The 20,798-nt window shown below is 34.3% G+C and overlaps 1 protein-coding gene across 1 annotated transcript in view; it reads left to right on the top strand.

Moving 5' to 3' along the window:
* The window catches only part of CUNH8orf34 (chromosome unknown C8orf34 homolog), a 326,713-nt gene that overhangs the window by 93,896 nt on the left and 212,019 nt on the right, over window positions 1-20,798 (top strand). Inside the window, 1 exon segment of the mRNA XM_090284894.1 lies at window positions 11,542-11,714. Within this exon segment, the coding sequence (XP_090141020.1) occupies window positions 11,542-11,714 (173 nt within the window).

The raw sequence follows: 20,798 nt of genomic DNA, 5'->3' as shown, positions 1-20,798 counted from the left end.
ATAGCTCATCCACATAATAGAGACTACAGAGTGATCCCCAAGATATATTGTTAAATGAGTCAAGAAAAAATATGTTTATAGTGTACTCCTACTTAACTAAGTACAATGGAATATAGATACAAATTTGCATACATTAAAGTAAAAACAACAATAACAAAACCTGTCATACTGTAATGCACACTAACAATTTTTTTTTTAAAGTTACATAAGGGAGAAGGAAGAGTACAGAGAGTAGAGGATAGGAATAGAAACATGACTTCTTGGAACTTCGAATATTTGACTTTGGAACCATTTAAATAGTTTATGTAATTTTAAAACAAAGTTAAGTTTTACAACAGTAACTTCTGTAATTGAAAGCAAAATGAAACAAATGAGCGCAACTGTATTCCTGAAAAAAATACACTGAGAGAATTATTTTAAGTCATTATAAACACAGTGATTTGATTGTCGTCTAGTGGGATATACCCCAGGGACAGAGAGAACAGCAGCCCATTCTTAAACTGTTTTTAGTAATTGTGTTGTTAATGATAGTGCAGATATTATTATAAAGACTCTTGTGTATGCTTTGTGTGATATAGCAAGGAAGTGATTATGTTACTGTCCTTAGAATCAGAATTTTTCACATAAATGAATAGAAGTACATATAAGATCAATAAATTTAAGTAAAAATTATATAATACTGTTTGGAAATATCATTAAGAAATTATAACATCTTTCATTTGAAAAAAACAAACTAACACTCTACTGACAGTGAGTAAAATTAGAGCCCAATATTATTTTCTAACTATCATTCTCTATTAAAAGAAATGAGAGCTTTTGGAGAGCAGGCCAGATAGTACAGGTTGAGTCTGATATGTCTTTTAGTGCCAGAAAGTAAAGATACTACCAAAGAATGATGGAATATGTCAAAAGGACATAGGAGCCTGCTTGTAGGAGCTCCTACTGAGAATAGTAAAACCTAAAAATAAATGATAACATGTCATAGTCCATTGAATAAAATCATAATTCATAAATCCATACTGATATATCATAACACACATGTACAACACACATATACCTACATACATATATAAAGGGAGGTGAAGAAGAAGCTCTTTCTCACAGTAAAGTACCAATAAATTAGAAAATTTGGTGGAATTACAAAATCACAAATTGGCAACCATCATAGTAATTGATGCAGGCAAGGGTCAGCAAAGGATATTAAAATTAGTGGGTGAAATTTTGGTGTACAGGTTATCTACATAGTCTCAAAGTTACTTCCCAGAACATACTTACTAATTAACAAGAGAAACAGCAACTTTACAATGGTGAATCCTGGAAGACTCTTCCTTAACCAAGCGGTCAAGATTAATGTCACTAGTGATAGGACAAATCAATATCATGTGCCTTCTGATATGAAAAGAATGCATCTCATCTGAGTTATTGTTGACAAAGTGCATGATTTGAATATAATCCTGAGGGAAACAGTCCATAAACACCAGGTATAGGTCTGTCTAAAAAATAACTGGACCTTATTTGTATAAAAACATGAAGGTCATAAATGTTGAAGAAAGACTAAAAACTATTCCACATTAAAGGAGATTAAAAAAATTATAATTGAGTGCCAAATGTGATTCATGATTTTCTTTTGCCATGAGCAACATTATTCAAATAATTGATATATTAGTCTTTTGTCAATGTTAATTTTTTGTTATGAGACTTATACTACGGGCATAAAAGACAATGTCCTTCTTTATAGGAAATAGATTCTGAAGTGTTCAGGGGTAAAAAAATATCATATATACAACTTACCTTCAAATGGTTCTAGGAAAAATTTAATTATATGTTAGAGAAGGGGAAAATGATAAAGCAAAATGTCAACCAACAATGTTGACATTATCACATTAACAACTACTAAGTAAATCTAAATAAAGGGTATATAGGAGTTTGGTTGTTTTTGTTGTTCAACTTTTCTGTAAGTCTGAATTATGCCAAAACAAAATATTTAAAATATTTAAATTTATTTTTTAGATGTGTCCACTATTACAAACCCAATAACAATTAGTACCCCTAGTCCAGGTTCTAGTCTTAAAATATATTTCTACTAAAAGAAATCAAAGTTTTTTAAAACAGTAGTTTCTTCCAGTCTGGAGCAGTGTACCGAATGAGCCTAAAATATCTTGTTATGCCAGAGGGTGAGAACACTAAGAAAGACCACTAGAATTATGGCAAAATAACTCAGGAACCAACTTAAATAGTCTCCCACTGGAAAGAGTGAGAAAATTTGAACATGAATATGACTAATACCTGTAATGCAGTGAATTATATCTAATATTTTAGCATCTATGTGTTCATCTAAGATAAATTAATAATCTTTAGACAAGGGAGGGGGCCAAAGTTATTTTCAAAACTGGTAAAGAATAAAACATTTAATCTGCCTTTTCTATACAAATTTTACTTCAGGGTAACCCACTATTTGATGACAGAAAGCTTCTCTTTACAGAAGTATTTAAACAAATAAATGAATGTGGAATTATAAAATTAGACTATTACCACTTGACAATTCCCACTGATTTAATGGATCTAAGGAATATTTACCAATGCTGCCAGCATCACTAAAGAATCCTCCATGAGACAATATATTCCTCCAGATGAAACTCTATCCATTCTCTCTGAAGCAGGATTTGCAAAAACACAAAACAACAATGACAAAGCTTCATTCAAATCTAACTACTAATTTACAGAAATTACAAGGGGCAAAGGAACATTTCAAACCACATCACAGGGGTGAAAAGGGAAAAATCCGGGCTGTGGGAAACTCACAGGACAAACTACTTGAGTTTTTGAATAACAACAGCAACAACAAAATTATAAGAGAAAAAAAGGAGACAAGGAGGGGGACCTACAGATTACAAAGGGACATAAAAGACTGCTAACCAGTCAAAATGCATGCAGCCTTGCTTAGAGCCCAACTTGTGTAAGCAAACTGAGATAATCAGGGAAATTTGAAAACTAGTTAGGTATTTATTGGTATTAAAGAATTATTAATTTATTATTAAGTATGATAGTTATTGTAATTGTCTATAAAAATCACTCTTTTTAGAGATACATCTTGGACTGTTTACAAATGATACGATATAGTGATTGGGATTTGATTTGAAATGATCTGGGCAGGGAAGGGGGTATGTGGAAGGGATGTAGGTTAAGGACGGAGTTTACCCATGAGTTGATAATTGACTAAAACGTGGGTAGAAAGGTATTTATTCTATGATTCTTTTTACTTCTATATTTACATGAAAATTTCCACTAAAAGAGTAAAATGTTTTAGATCATGGGTAGCAGGGTGTAGAAGACAGCAGAGAAGACAAGGAGGGTTAGTGTTGGATACCTCTTTAGGCTCGAGGTATGCTAGGCATTTTCTGATATGTTATTAAATTTAGTTCCTGCACCAGTCCAGTGAAGTGGTTATGCTTTTTCAGTTTGATGAATGAGGACACTAATGCTACAGTAATTTAATGATTTTTTTTTCATTATCTCAAAACTAGTACTTGGTAGACCTGAAATAAATATTCCCAGGCTAACCCTTTATTCCCTTGCTTTTTCTTTGGTGTTTTCACACACATGCCAAATATAATTCATCTATAAAAATAAGGAAATTCTACCATTTGTAACAACATGGATGTAACCTGAGGTCATTGTGCTAAACAATGTAAATCCTAATTATTCTTTCGAAATGTATAAATTCATTTTGCCCTTCTAAGACTAGAGGCCTCCAGATATTGAGGTTCTTAAACAAGTATACTTAAATTTAATAGAAAAGTGTTTCCAGTCAAAATTTATTTCAAAGTGCACAGGTTTGTTTAGTATTTATTACCAGCAGGAAACTGATCTATCCAAGGAGTTGCCTTAGACCGGGCCTCGCAGACAGGGGAGCCCAACCCCCACCAGCAGAATTACAGATCAGTGAGGTCAGGTTCAGGAGCCCCCTGCTGGGTGAATTTCCTCAGGGGAAAGAAGAAAAAGTTCGGAAAGGGCGCTTTCTGCCAGACTCTGTGAGCTGAACTGTTCCTCAGGCTGATATCCACTGAAACCAGCAGAGCAGTGCTTAGAGACAGGCACTACAAGCAGTGTTCAGGACCCCACCCAGCCCTCGCACCTGGACAGAGCTGCTCTCTGCACCAAGCAGGAGAGAGATGCCCCCTTTACACAGATTGGCCCCTCACAGGAAATTCACCAGAAACCAACCATACATTATTGGAAAGAATCTGGGACAGACTAAGACCTGTAGTAATGGTGCAGTTAAACACTCCCACCATCTTCCCTGGAGACTGAACACCCAGATTCCCACCTCCCCAGTTGCACCAAAGGTCTCCTCTGGAGGCAGATGGAGAAGCTACCTGGGCTGGGAATTGATGGAAAGCCAGCCGAGCAGAACAGTGTGGTTCAGCCAAATCTGATGGAGACAGCCACAGACTGTGGATCACCTGTAGTCTCAAACAGGCTGCCTAGGGCCAGACTAGGACACCATCTGACATTACCAGGGGTGGATACAGAAAAAGAAGACAGTGGTAAACACTGTATTCAACTAAGACAAATTCCACTGTCATCATCTTCGTGATTTGTGTTATTTCCTCTCCTGCATGGCTTTTTAACATTCATTTCTTTTCCTTCGAGTTTGTGCTTATTATTTCACTAGTTTTTATGTTAATTTATTTCAAATCTCATATTTTGCTTCTCCCTTCTCTTATACCATTTCATCTTCTTCCCTCTTCCTCTTATTTTTTGTTTTAAATTTTATTTTTTCTCTTGCTACAACTTGTTTCTATTCCACACTTACATTTCAACCCCTTCCAGCCTCTCAAAACCTTTTTTTTTTTTGTCAGTAGTCATCTCACATTATTTTTCCTGTTCTTAAAATGCACTTATTCTCTCTCCACATTTATCAGTTTTTGCTCATTGGTAGACATGGTGATTTTTGTTGCATTTCTTCAATTTTATTTCTAGATCTTCACTATTTTTGTGTTTCAAATCTCAAAATTTACCATTCCTCCCTCCTACTCCATTTTGCCTTCCTCATACCTTTTTTTTTTTTTTAATTTGAATTTTTCCCTGTCTCAACCTGGTTTTCATTCCTCACTCTTAGTATTCGTTCTCCCTCTATCCTCTCAAAATCACCTTTCTTCCTTCTAGACATCTCATAAGCCTTTCTTTTTTTTTCTTTCTGTCTTTCTTTTTCTTTCTTTATCCCTTCCTTCCTTCCTTTCTTCTCTCCCTCCTTTCTTCCATCCTTCCTTTATTCTTATTCCCATTGCATCTATATTAATCTTTGCTCATTTGTTGTTGATATTGCTGTGGTGGATCTTTTTCTCCAATATGGTTCCTATATTTTCACTGTATTTTAAAATGTTTTTGTTTAAATCTCATACTATACTCTTCCTTTTTCTTATTCCATTTCGCCTTATTTCCTCCCATTTTTATTTATGATGTAAATTTTATTTTCTTTCTTTGCCTTGTTTCCATTCCCTACTATTATTATCTCTCCTCCCTTTACCCTCTCAAAATTATTTTTCTTTCAGTTAGTCATCTCATATTCATTTTTTTATTTCTTATAAGAGTCTTAATAGTTTTACACCTTTATTAATATTTGTTCATTTGATGTTAATAGTGTGATTGTGGGTGGGGGTTATTTTTGCGGGTCTAGGTTGGTTTCCTGGGTTGTTTGGTTTTGTTCTGCCAGCACCTATATCATAGCAGACGTGGTGGGTGGAGTGACTCTCAATCAGCCAGCCAGAGGGGAGGACCCACCAAAGAACGACCCAACAACAAACAAAACCCAATTACTATCATAGAACCCACATGAATGGCAAAAAGGACATCCACAGATCATCTAGTTCAGGAAATCAAGGAAACTGCGCCACTGAGTCCCACAGGTCCCCTACCACAGAAGGTCACACCACAAAGACAGGGAGTCAAAGCAGATCATTCTAATACACAGAAACAAACAAGAGAAGTCACCTCAAATGGAGAGACAAAGAAACAACCCCCAATAAAAAGGAAAGGAGGACTTCCCAGCAGGAATGCTAAAAGAATTGAGGCAAGTAAACTGTCAGATGTTGAGTTTGAAATAATGGTGATAAGGATGTTCAAGGAGCTCAGTGAGAACTACAAGGAACTCTATGGAAGCTACAAGGAACTTACTGGAAACTGCACCAGAATGAAAAATGGCATAGATACTTTCAATAAGAGCCAGGAGGAAATGAAAAATACAATATCTGAAGTGAACAATACATTAGAAGGAATTAAAATCAGGCTAGGTAAAACAGAGGGTCAAATCAGTGAGCTAGAGGACAAGGTAGAAAAAAATGTCCCAAACAGCAACAAAATGAAAAAAACTCAAAAAAAAAAAAAATGAAGAGGGTTTAAGAGAGATGTCAGACATGAAATGTGATAATATTCATTTCATATGGATACCAGAAAGAGAAGGAGATGAACAAGGGATATAAAACTTGTTTGAAAAGTAATGACAGAAAACTTTCCAAACTTGATGAAGGAAAAATTCATGCAAGTCTAAGAAGCACAGAGTGTCCCAATCAATATGAACCCAAAGAGGCCCACCCCAAGACACATCATAATTAATATGGCAAAATTTAAAGAAAAAGAGAGAATCTTAATGGCAGCAGAGGAGAAACGGTGAGTAACATACAACAGAGCTCCAATAAAGATATCAGCCAATTTCTCAACAGAAACACTACAGGCCAGAAGGGCATGGCAAGAAGTATTCCAAATAATGAAAAACAAAGGCCTGCAACCAATACTACTCTACCTAGTAAGGTTTTCATTTAAAATGGAAGGTGAAATAAAGAGTTTCCTAGACAAAAATGGCTAAAATAATACATCAACACCTAATGAGCATTGCAAGAGATACTAAAGGGACCGCTTTAAGAAGATGAAGTAAAAGGAAGAGAGAGAAAGAGAAGAACACATGTACAAACAGAAAAAAATTACAATTAATAAGTACCTATCAATAATAACCTTAATGTAAATGGATTAAATACTCCAATTAAAATACATGATAGCTGAACAGATGAGAAAATGTGACCCACATATATGCTGTCTACAACAGATCCATCTCAAAACAAAAGATCTATACAGACTGAAAGTGAAGGAATGAAAAACAAAAAAAATTCCAAGCAAACAAACAGGGAAGAAAAGCTGAGGTAGCAATACTTATATCAGACAATATAGATTTTAAAACAAAAGCCATAAAAAGAGACAAAGAAAGACACTACGTAATCCTTAAGGAAGTAATCCGTCAAGAAGATATAACCCTTGTAAACATACATGCACCCAACATAGTAGCACCTAAGTATATAAGGAAAATCTGGGAGAACTTCAAGAAAGATGTTGACAGCAATAAACTTATCAAAGGGGAATTTAAAACCCCATTGTCAACATTTGATAGATGTTCCAAGCAAAGAACCAACAAGGATATAATGGCATTGAACAACACTCTATTTCAAATGAAATTAATTGATATATACAGAACCTTTCACCCCCAAAAAGCAAAATATACATTCCTTTCAAATGTACATGGAATAGTTTCAAAAATAGACCATGTGGTAAGACACGAAAAAGCCTCAACAAAATCAAAAATACTGAAATCATATCAAGCATCTTTTCGGATCACAATGGCTTGAAATTAGAAACCAACCTCAAGGGAAAAACTCAAAAACATTCAAATATATGGGACTGAATAACACACTATTAAACAATGAATGGGTTAACAATGAGGTCAAGGAAGATATCAAAAACTTTCTGGAAATAAATGAAAATGAACACACAACAGCCCAAATACATATGGGACACAGCAAAGGCAGTCCTGAGAGGGAAGTTCATAACAATACAGGCCTACCTAAAAAAGATAGAAAAATCTCAAATAAACAACCTAACCCTACATGTATAAGAACTAGAGGAACAACAACCCAGAGTGAGTAGAAGGAAGGAAATAATCAAGATCAGAACTAGGCTACCAACTCACCATACACCAGAATAAACTTAAGAAGGATTAAACTTAAATATAACTCATAAGACCATATAAGTCCTAGAGGAAAACATAGACAGGAGAATTTCAGATATCCCATGTAGCCATACTTTTGCTGCTATATCTCCTAGGGCAAGGGAAATAAAGGAAAAAATAAACAAATTAAAACAAATTAAAAAGCTTCTGCATGGCTAAAGAAAACATCATAAAATAAAAAATAAACATCATCAAATAAAAAAGGGTCCAATTGTATGGGAAAACATTTTTGCCAATGATACCTCAGATAAGGGTTTGATCTCCAAAATATATAAAGAACTCATACAACTGAACACCAGGAGGACATACAATCCAATTAAAAAAATGGGTAAAGGACCTGAACAGACACTTCTCCGAGGGGGACATACAGAGGGCCATAGGCATATGAAAGGATACTCAGCATCACTAGCCATCAGAGAGATGCAAATTAAAACCACAAGGAGATAACACCTCACAAGGTCATAATGGCCATCATTAACAAATCTACAAACAAGTGCTGGCAAGGATGTGGAGAAAAGGGGGCTGGGGGATAAGGGTGAAAAGAAGGGGAAGGAACTAATCAAGGAATATTCATGGATGACCCATGGACCTGGACGACAGGGTAGAGATTGACTGTGGGAGTTGGGGCATTGGAGGGCAGGGAGAGCAAAGGGAGAAATGTTGGGACACTCTAATAAAACAATAAAATATTTAATTAAAAAATAAAAGGGCAGATATTTTAAAAAGCTTTGTGCAGTCCAAAAAATAAACATAGTCAAACCACATTTTTCTTCATCTGTAAAATACCCACCACCTACTTCCTCTGACCTTGCCTGCAGTTCTTCATATTACTTTGCCTGTCAGCGATTTCTCATTATATTTCTGTTGCCTGCTGAAGTTAAACAGGCTGCATATCAAACTGTTTATCTTTCTCTCTGTGCTCTGTGTTCCAACAGCAGGGGCATCTCTCATTTATTTCACTTCAAATAAGCAACCAAGGAGGGGTTGTTTTTTTGTTTTTGTTTTTTTTTGTTTTTGTTTTGTTTTTATTCTCTGCAGTTCTCAACTTTTGATCATACTCAACACTAAATCCTATTTTCCTTCTCATTTATGATGTCAGAACCTATCTCGTTATAATGGTCAGTCTCTTTGTGCCCATTGTTAAATGTTGAGCCTATGTAAGACAAATCTCTAAGCCTGATTCTGCCCCATGACATAAATGAAAATAGTAACATTGAATTAATTATCCAACCTTTGAAATATACTATCTATAAAAAAAAAACTTTATGAGATTGGACTTGGAGCTGGAGGCAATATCTGGATGGATCTTTGAGTCACTCCCCCTTGGAAGTTAAGTTAAGAACAGAACTGAACCAAAGGTAGAAAAAACCCTCCAGAGGAGAGCCACAAAATAGATTCAAGTTAGAAACTACAACCCAAGGTAAAACATCAAAGAATAATGAATTCCACTTGCACAGCCAAAGCTAAGGCATAACTCAATAAAAACTCACTAACTTTCAAGAGTTAATTATGCAGAAACATTTACTAGGAATCAAAATTTCAAATTAAAAAACTAAACTGGTATAGTTTTCATCATTAAAAAAAACTTTATGAATTAAACCTGCCTCATCAATTCTCTGCTCCATTTCTCTGTCCATATTTACAACTAAGCGTCTAGTCTTATCTCACTGGCCCATTCCTGTAGTTCAGTTTACCGTGTTTTTCCCTGATATATTGCACATAGAGAAGTGGTTTGAATACAGTTCACGTCATTAAATAAATGGTCTAGCACAGGTACAGAATTCTATGGCTTAATTGTGCTACTCTAGTATAGTAATTCAGCTAGCACAATAGGTTTTGTAATTCCCATCATTCCATTTTACAGTTGGAAAAAATGAAATTCAGAGAACAAGTAACATTTCAAAGACACACAGGCTAAAACTGATTCTAAAGCTAGTTTATCGATTTTTTTTAATCCTAAAACATGTCTGTCTCAATTTGCTCTCAGAACAAAATTTAGGTTTAAAATTTAACAATATTGCTGTTAATTTTAATTATTATACTTCAAATGATATTAACTAGTGGCAGATGAATATGCCTTTCTAGATATTACAAAACATTAACTTGATTGCATGATTTCACAGCTGAAAGCCGTTATAGTGCTTTGCTTTTCTGACTCTGGGAACATAAATATGGAAGGAATTCAGATTAGCTGCTAAGTTTTGCCAATACTATTACTAAAATATTTCCTATATTTTTCATTGTGGGCTGGGAGTTAATAATAAGATATCCATTTACTCTTTGTTGCTTGTTATCTCTTGGATAAAAGTTGATCAAATATGGTATTGGCATATTAATTAATATTACATTGTATATATGTTATAATACTGTGTCTATATTATGTTGTTTTATTTGTATTTTATTTTTTGAGAATTGTAAAGAGTCAGAAGACCAGGTCTAAATTTTTAAGGAATTGATCAAGACTTTTGTAATGGTAAAAATTATAGCTAAACATAAATTAAGCAAAGCCTGTGCTCCTCAGATCAATATATTTTAAATTACATATTTTTTCATTATAAGACTAATGTATATTTATCATAGAATATGGAAAGGCCATGGAAATGCCAGAAAAAGAAATTAAAATTAACCTGTAGTTCCTGCATTCAGATAAAACTATTAAATTTTATTCTTACAATTGTTTTCCCCAACAAATCAAGCAGCATCTGGCACATAATAGGTCTTAATAAATATAAGAAAGTGAATAAATTAATAGATTCATGTATGAATGAGGGATATATATCCATATGAATTTTTAAAGGAAATTAGATAATAAAATAGGTATTTTTTAACCTACCCTTTTCCACTTAGCAAGATAGTTCTAGTAATTTTATGTATTCAGTATTCTCATATCATTTTAAATGATTAAATAACAAATACTGAAAATATCATGTAAAGCACCAAAGTATATCCAAGTCTATGAAAGGAGATCATGTCAACATTTTTTGAAATAGCATAGGATACCTGTCATTGATATTGCCCTGCCTGGAACCTCATCTGGATCCTTCAAAGTCCAAAGTGCTCACAGTTGGAGACAATGCACCTTCTAGCCCTCTCTCTTCCCTTCCTTACTTCCTGACTCCATTCCACTTTCTTCCTGCACAGTTACTTAAAATTTCCCAGTGACATCAAATCCTTCCACTGTGAGGGCCTCACAACACAGTGTTCATTCTGTATCTCCTTCTTGAGAACACACATGCAGCTTCCAAATCAGAATAAATTTCACTCTCGGGTCCTTGGTGAACAGTCACCTTCAGGAATTAGCACAATCACATAAAGTAAATTATTGGGTAGAGATGGAGAGAACTGAAGTTTTAAGTTAATTGAGAAAGAAAGAAGGAACATTTTGATGTGAGGAAGCAGCTGAAACTCTAGCCAAATTTATTTCCTTGTTGTCCTATTGATCAGAGTAAATAATCTAAGGTGGCATATTCTTTACTCCTCTTCAGGAAACAATGGCCTTTAATTCTTCTCTTCTGAGACCCTGTGTGATTGGAGAATGGATTGGCCGAGAAGAGAATGATGCAGATCCCTTAGCGGCCGAAATGCTGCAGCCTCCAATTCCAAGAAATAAAAACAAACAATGGGAAAGTGAAGACAGCAGCTCAAGCCCCGCAGGAAGGTAGGATTAAATGGCATCTAAGATTCAAAATACTATTAATCATTACAAGGTAAAAGGAAAATAAATCCAACTGCACGATTTCTTGAAATAACTCTTAGCAATTTTGTATAGAAAATTATATTGGGCTCCCCATGAAATAAACATTAATTTATCTGCTTTAACATTAGAGTGCTACTTGATTTGCTTTTAGTTTTGGGTTGTGATTTTTTTTTTCTTTTCATTTAAGATTATCATCTCTTTACTTCTAATCCCAACTGAAGAAATAATGTCAAAGCTATAAACTGTCAGTTGAGACTTTCTATAATATTGGGCAGGGAATGGCTGACTAAGAATTGGAGGTATATGTATCTTTATAAGTAAATGGTTTTAAATTTTGGGGGTATATACCCTGAAGAGAAATTGCTGGGTCATATGGTAGCTCTGTTCTCAATTGTTGGAACAGTCTTCCATAGTGGCTGTACCAGTTTATGTTCCCACCAACAGTGAGAGAGGGTTCCTTTTTCTCCACATCCTCTCCAACACTTGCTATTTCTTGATTTACTGATAATAGCCATTCTAACAGGTGTGAGGTGGTATCTCATTGTAGTTTTGATTGGCATTTCTTATATAGTTAATGAAGTTGAGCATCTTTTCATATATCTGTTGACCAGTGTGTATCTTCTTGGGAAAAGTGTCGATATATGTTCTCCATCCCTTTTTTAATTGTATTGTTTGAATTGTTGTTGTTGAGTTGTATGAGTTCTTTATATATTTTGGATGTTAGCCCTTTATTGGAGGTAAGATTGCAAGTATCTTCTCCCTTAAGTTAGTTATTTTTTTGTTTTGTTGATGACATTTTTTGCTGTGCAGAAGCTTTTTAGTTTTGTGTAGGTCCATTAATTTATTTTTGCTTTTGCTTTTCTTGCCTTTGGGGTCAAGTTTAAAAAATCCCCTCTGAGACCCAGGGATATAAAACTGAAAGTAACAAACTCATAGACACAGGACAGTGTAGTGGTTCCCAGAGGTAATGGAGGGTGAGGAGAGAATGAAGAGGGTAAAGGGATCAAATATATGGTGATGGAAGGAGACAAGACTTTGGGTGGTGAGAACGCAATGCAATGGACGGATGATGTATTATGTAATTGTACATCTAAAACCTATATAATGTTACTAATCAACATTACCCCAGTAAATTTAATTCAAAATTAATGGAAGAGGGAAGACTTCTGATGTACATACAAGAGACATGTAGTCAACAGGGAAACAAAAACTATTAAATGTATATGAGACAATATAAGGTAATGTTAATGTGGAATATGAAGAGAAAAAAACCTTTAGAACCATTTAAGTTTAGAGTTGATAACTATGATTGCGTATAACTATTTATGTTTTCTTTGTTTAATGTTTGAAACTATTATGATTTGTGTATTTGGAAGTCCATATTTCCTGTTACTCAGGCCCATGGTGCTCAGAATGGTGATGATAGATTTGCTGTAAATTTCCGTATGCTGATAGAAGGGAAGTGCTCAGATCATATTTATTAGAAAAGTATATTTAAAATAGCCATTTTTGTAATAGCAATTTCAATGAGTAAAACTTAAAACAATAATAAAAACTTTTATAAAGATGTTGGGGTGAAAAAGCATTATGTGAAGCATGGCGTGCAGGAGACTGAGAAAATGGATATAAATACTAATGAATTAAAATGTGACAGAAGGCATCCAAATTGGGAAAGAGGAAGTAAAACTATCATTATATGCAGATGACATGATAGTATACCTAGAAAATCCTATAAACTCCACTAAAAGACTACTTGATATAATAAGTGAATTAGGCAAAATCGCAGGGTACAAAATAAATATGCAGAAATCTAAGGCATTTCTGTACACCAACAATAAAATAGCAGAGACAGAGACAAAAAAGAAAATACCATTTACTATAGCAACAAGAAAAATAAAGTACCTAGGAGTAAACTTAACCAAAGAGATAAAAGACCTGTACTCTGAAAATTACATAACATTGAAGAAAGAAATTAAGGAAGATATAAAGAAATGAAAGCAAATACCATGTTCTTGGATGGGAACAATCAACATCATCAAAATGGCCATACTACCCAAAGCAATTTACAGATTCTATGCAATCCCTATTAAAATACCAATGACATATTTCACAGACCTAGAACAAATACTCTAAAAGTTCATATGGAACCAAAAAAGACCCCGAATAGCAAAAGCAATCTTGAGACAGAAGAACACAGCAGGAGGAATCACAACACCAGATATCAAACAATACTACAAAGCCACTGTGATCAAAACAGTCTAGTACTGGCATAAGAACAGACATATAGATCAGTGGAACAGAATTGAAAGCCCAGAAATAAACCCAGGCCTCTATGGTCAACTAATATTTGATAAAGGAGGAAGGAACATAAAATGGAGTGAAAAGAGCCTCTTTAACAAATGGTGCTGGGAGAACTGATAGGGATCTGCAAAAAAATGAAACTAGACCACCAACTTACACCACGCACGAGAATAAACTCAAGATGGATCAAAGACTTAAATGTAAGCTGTGACACCATAAAGGTCCTAGAGGAAAACATAGGCAAGAAAATATCAGATATCTCACGTAACAATTTCTTCACGGATACATCTCCTAAAGCAAGAGAAATAAATGAAAAAATAAATAAATGGGATTACATCAAACTAAAGAGTTTCTGCTCAGCAAAAGAAAACATCAGCAAGATGAAAAGGAAACCAACCATATGGGAAAACATATTTGCCAATGACATCACAGACAGGGGACTGATTTCCAAAATTTATAAAGAGCTGATACGACTCAACATCAAGAAAACAAACAACCCAATTAAAAAATGGGCAAAGGACCTGAACAAACACTTCTCTGAAGAGGACATACAGAAGGTCCATAGACACATGAAAAAATGCTCAACATCATTAGCCATCAGGGAGATGCAAATAAAAACCACAATGAGATACCATCTTACACCAGTCAGAATGGCCATCATCAACAAATCAACAAAGAACAAGTGCTGGCGAGGATGTGGAGAAATGGGAACCCTACTGCACTGTTGGTGGGAATGCAGACTGGTGCAGCCACTATGGAGAACAGTATGGAATTACCTCAAAAGATTAAAAATGGAACTGCCTTTTGAACCAGCGATCCCACTACTAGGATTATACCCGAAGAATCTTGAAACACCAATTCAAAAGAACTTATGCACCCCTATGTTCATAGCAGCACTGTTTACAATAGCTAAGTGCTGGAAACAACCTAAGTGCCCATCTGTAGATGAGTGGATCAAAAAACTGTGGTACATTTACACAATGGAATACTATGTAGCAGAAAGAAAGAAGGAACTCCTGCCATTTGCAACAACATGGATGGAACTAGAGAGAATTATGCTTAGTGAAATAAGCCAGGCAAAGAAAGAAAAATACAATATGATATCACCTAATACAGGAAACTAAAGAACAGCACAAACAAAGGAACTAAATAGAACAAAGAGCAGAATAGCAGTCAATAGGGGGGAGGGGAGAGGGAGAGAAGGGGGATAAGTAAGGGAAGGGTTTAGTCAAAGAACCTGTATAAATGACTCATGGACATGGACAACGGGGAGGGATATGATTGCAGGAGAGGGGGTGGATTGGGTAGGGGAGAGAAATTAGGGGAAAAGGGGACAACTGTAATTGAAAAACCAAAATTAAATAAATAAATAAATAAATAAATAAATAAATAAATAAATAAATAAATAAAAAGGAAAAAAAATGTGACAGAGCTGAAACTTTCTGTGAGTGTCGCTGGGGGTGCACCATAGAAGAGTTTTTCCTTGGCACAGTATAGCCACAGTAACTTTGCATATCCTATGTTAAATTTAGCAGCAAGCAATAACTATTCTTTCTCAAGAATAAAATTGTTTTTTCTACAATGTAATAGCTTGCAGGGTTTTTTTTTTTTTTTTTTTTTTTTACTTTGACTTATCACTTGTCTGGAGGGAAGGAAATTCAGAATACTTATTAATGTGCTTCAGACATGTAAAAAATGGACTCTATTTCCATGAGAAATAACTTTTAAATTATTTAAATAGTTTGAGTGTCCTGTATAAGGAGAATAAAGCCATTTTTAAGAATTCATTTACCTTCTTTTGTGAAATGCCAGGTCAATTTCACCTGTCAATGAGAGTAATTTTATTTTTACTGTCAGGCTTATGAAACTCACTAGACCTTTATCTTTATTCATTGCTAGATCTTTAGTTCTTAAATGTAAAATAAAGAAATGCCAACTTTCATTCAGTCATAATAATAATAAGAGCTACTTATTGCAAATGTTAATGTTTTTATTTTCTTCCTAGCTTCAATGAGCTCTTATTTCCGCTTGAATACCCATTAAAGGGAATCTTTCCTGTAGTCCTAGTTCAATTCCTTACCTATAAAAATTCAATCCATAAAGATCTCTGGAATATTTGTTTACAATGTTTTAAGAATGTTTTCAGTTTTGTTTTTCTCTGTCTTTAAATTATAAGTTGAGATATTACCTATGAAATGAAGAAAGTGATGAAATCTTGCCCAGATGCTCAGTAGAACTGAAAGGATGCATGCTTATCTGAACTAAATTTAAAGAATAACAATAAACTATGGATTTTGAAACTATCTCTCTCTCATCTTCTAATACAAAACAGGATTTCTAAATTTATACCAGGCACATACACAGCATTAGATTTGATCTGGGTGAATAAAAACAGGTTGGGAAGAAATTTTTAAATGACTCTGCAGTTTGCAACTATAGTATTAGCTTTTGTCCTTAAATAGTAATGAACTTGTGCTATAACTTAACACTCATAAACATTTACAAACTACATGATATTCTAGACTCCTGAAAGAAAAGACTTAATTTTCAAAGATGACTTCTTGCATTTTTCTCTCCCCCACTAGGACTGGTACTTTGTCATTGTCAATAGACATCTGTTATGTGAGTGAAGGAAGCACAGAGAAGGCTTTCATTAGATGTCTGCTAAATGAAGCTTATTTATAAAGATTGTTTAATGTCTGTCTTAACTTTTTGCCCCTTTTTCTATATCTGTCTTTCCTATCATTTAATGCTCAAGTCTTATTTGAATGACTGTTATTACAACACTCAATTTTTAGTACATAGCCAACTTTTCCTTCCATTCAGAATAATACATACACAATAGGCTGAATTTTCACCTTTCGATTAGAGAGGATTAAATAAAGTGCATAGTAAACCTTAAGAGTCTTGTGAGTAGAAACTTACCCACAATTTTCTCCTGGAAGCATTTTTGTTTGTTTGTTTTTTAATGGTATACCTTACCTGAACTTTTCTTTAAGTTCTGCAATACAGCATTGTGTGAGAAGATCAACAACTTGAGTACATGTTGCTGTTTAAGTGGTGGCTTAGGTTCAAACAAAGGCAGTTATGAGGGCAATATGTAGAAACTATTAAAATAACACAAAGTCTATTAACATGGAGTCCCTGACCCCTATATGGTCTCTGGATGGATTCAAGGGATCTGTGACTCTCTTGAAATTATGTGCAAAACATTATATGTATGGGCATGTGGACATTTTCCTGCATTTTTCTGCCACCTCTTTCATAGATACTCAAAGTAGTTCTAAATTAAGACAGTTTAGGAAAGAAATGAAAGCATCTGAGCTACAAAAGAAAGAGGGATTCACAGAAGAGAGAGGTGGATATGTTGGGGAATAATTGAAGGTTTTTCACGATTGTCTGATACCAACAATTGGCATTAATTGCAATAGCTTGTCTAGTTATTTAGGGGGAAACCATCTATATTCATTGTGAATTTAGAGTTATTAAAAATAATCACACTTTTGTAACAAAGTAAACTAAAATTAAGTTTTATAAAACTACATAGTTCTATTTTAAGCCATCTTAATTACTTTGGAATAGCTGGGTAATGGAGTTCCTAGAATTACTTGCTGAATTGTAATGTGAATTGTAAATAGGCTCATTAAGGCTTAAAAGCCCAATGAAACTCCTCTAAGTTGAACCACATTATTGAAACAAGAACAATATCAATAAATAATATAGATCTGGTGAATTGGTATAATTTGTTAAGTGAGTATTATTATTTAAAGGTAAATAGGCCATGAAATAAAAAGAAAATCTTACAACTTAGAAATATATATTGTTCAAATGAAAGCCAAAATCATGCATAAATCAAAAAACACAGTAATTATGCATGACAATTTTAATTTTTTACTAGAGTCAAGAGAAAGGGTTTAGGTCCTGCCTACTAGGATATGATGGTGAACTAAAAGAAGCTTAGGATACAGATCAGGAGAGGAATCATCCACTTTTCCACCGAAGAAAGCATATGGGGTCAGACAAATTGAACGCCTACTAACCTGAACTCAGAAACAGAATATGAAACGAGATAGAACAAGGTCAGTTCCCTGCAGAAGAGTGGGATCAGAAGGAAGAGGGAAAATGGTCAGAATATGGGCCGGTCCAGAAGGAGGAGGAAGTCTCCACCTGGAGAGGCAGGCACATTGGAGTGGGGACATCAAGGCCACTTTAAACTGTCCATTTCCAGCTGACCTTGGTTTAGAAATTACCCTTTTAAATCAAAGCAAAATGGGTTCCTAGAGTGTATTAACACCGCATTGAAATATTAACTGCTATTCTTTTTTCATATGGTCTAAGGCCTCTTTTGATTCCTTTTTATTTTTTTAATTTAAATTTAATTTACATTCAGTATTATTTTGTATTAGTTTCAGGTGTACAGTATAGTGGTTAGACAATCATATACTTTACAGTAAAGTGATTCCCTGAGGTTTCCATAACCCATCTGGCACCATACAAAGTTATTACAATATTATTGACTGTATTTCCTATGCTGTACTTTCCATGTGGGGTGTTACTGTTCAGGAAGAGACATGTAAATATTTAGAATTCTGCCCATCGTGTTCTTTGAACATATAATAATATTACCACTTTAGAGACTGCTTTATGTTATATCTTAACCCATTTCATATTCATGAAAATATTATTATTATCCCTGTTTTAGGAATAGGGAAACCAAGTCCTAGAGTGATTACATTACTGTCCCAAGATTGGATGGCTATTAAGTAACAGAGTCTTGCTTCAAATTCTATGTATGCCCTTAAATGCTTTGCTATGCAGTTTTTCTACAGGGAGAAGTTCTAAGAATCCCATTATTATTAAGATTTAGGTTCAATAGCTGGATAAGAGGGGACCCAGAACCCTAAGTGCTCTTAGAAACTCCCCAAACCCATCTCTCCCCATCTTTTGTTTCCCTGTAGCAGGGTGCTATGTTCTCTCTCATGGTGCAGTTTTCACTTCCCCAATTCATGGGCATTTCTCATTAAAAGCAATATATGTTTCTTTTCTCATCATCAAAAGCTAATGGAGCTAAACTTATGAATATTATTATTTTAAAATAATCTGACTTCAATAAAATAATGTAGATGTAAATTCCATTGGGAATTCCAATGTTAGGTCTATCAGCTAAGAAATCAAAATTAAAACTTGTTTTGATTTGTTTTGTTTATTTCTTGATGAATAAAATGGGTCAAGGAATACTTTAAAATTGTCACATTATTTCTCAGCTTCAAAAGCACATGATGAAATTATTCAGAAGACAGATGCCATGGCAAGAAATTGGGGCTAAATCAACCTCCATTCATTTGGAAGTGAATATTTGTTTTACCTCTACTATTAAAGCATAAAAATAATTTTCTTTAGTTGAATTTGAATTATACTGATAGTTAGTAAAATAAAGACAGATATTTTAACAGAGATGCCTTTTTTACTTTTTTTTTTTAAATTTTATAACAATTAATTATATTACTTCCTACTGACATCCTTTTTTTTTCCTACTGACATTTTATTTTTTTTTATTTTGGTTTTTCAATTACAGTTATCCCCTTTTCCCCTAATTTCTCTCCCCCACCCAACCCACCCCCTCTCCCGCAATCATATCCCTCCCCGTTGTCCATGTCTATGAGTCTTTTATACAGGCTCTTTAATTAAACCCTTCCCTTACTTATCCCCCTTCTCTCCCTCTCCCCTCCCCCCTATTGACTGCTATTCTGCTCTTTGTTCTATTTAGTTCCTTTGTTTGTGTTGTTCTTTAGTTTCCTGTATTAGGTGATATCATATTGTATTTTTCTTTCTTTGCCTGGCTTATTTCACTAAGCATAATTCTCTCTAGTTCCATCCATGTTGTTGCAAATGGCAGGAGTTCCTTCTTTCTTTCTGCTACATAGTATTCCATTGTGTAAATGTACCACAGTTTTTTGATCCACTCATCTACAGATGGGCACTTAGGTTGTTTCCAGCACTTAGCTATTGTAAACAGTGCTGCAATGAACATAGGGGTGCATAAGTTCTTTTGAATTGGTGTTTCAAGATTCTTCGGGTATAATCCTAGTAGTGGGATCGCTGGTTCAAAAGGCAGTTCCATTTTTAATCTTTTGAGGTAATTCCATACTGTTCTCCATAGTGGCTGCACCAGTCTGCATTCCCACCAACAGTGCAGTAGGGTTCCCGTTTCTCAGAGATGCCTTTTTTCATCACTGCGAGAGTTCCAGTTTAAGTTGGGTACCTAAGCTAAAATGGAAGTTAAAGTTGAAATAAGTCCTGTTGACAAGAATATGCCTTTATTATAACTTCTCTTCTCTTTTTCTCTCAACTTTTCACTTTGAAAAGTATCAAACTACAGAAAATTTAAGAGTAGTAATATCAATATCTACATACGATCCACATATATTCACCAGTTAACATTTTGCCTTTGCTTATCTATCTCTACTAATTCATCAATCTATTCTATTTTATTTTATTTCTCTTTTCTTTCTTCCTTCCTTTCTTTCTTTCTTTTTTTCCTGAACCACCTGAGAATAAGTTATAGGTATTTTAACATGTTAATTCCTTAATTCTTTAACATTCATTTCCTGAGAATAAGGATATTTCCTTGTAAAACTATAATTAATATACCAAAACATTTGACAATGACACCATAAAATCATTTAATATAGAATTTATATTCAAATCTCTAATTTTTAAGTAAAGTCTTTCATTGATTTTTGT

Source organism: Furipterus horrens, unplaced genomic scaffold, assembly GCF_987537825.1.
Source record: "Furipterus horrens unplaced genomic scaffold, mFurHor1.1.pri manual_scaffold_7, whole genome shotgun sequence".
NCBI classification, from domain to species: Eukaryota; Metazoa; Chordata; class Mammalia; order Chiroptera; family Furipteridae; genus Furipterus; species Furipterus horrens.
The sequence above is the reverse complement of the archived record's forward strand: the minus strand, read 5'-3'. Positions and strand labels throughout refer to the sequence as shown.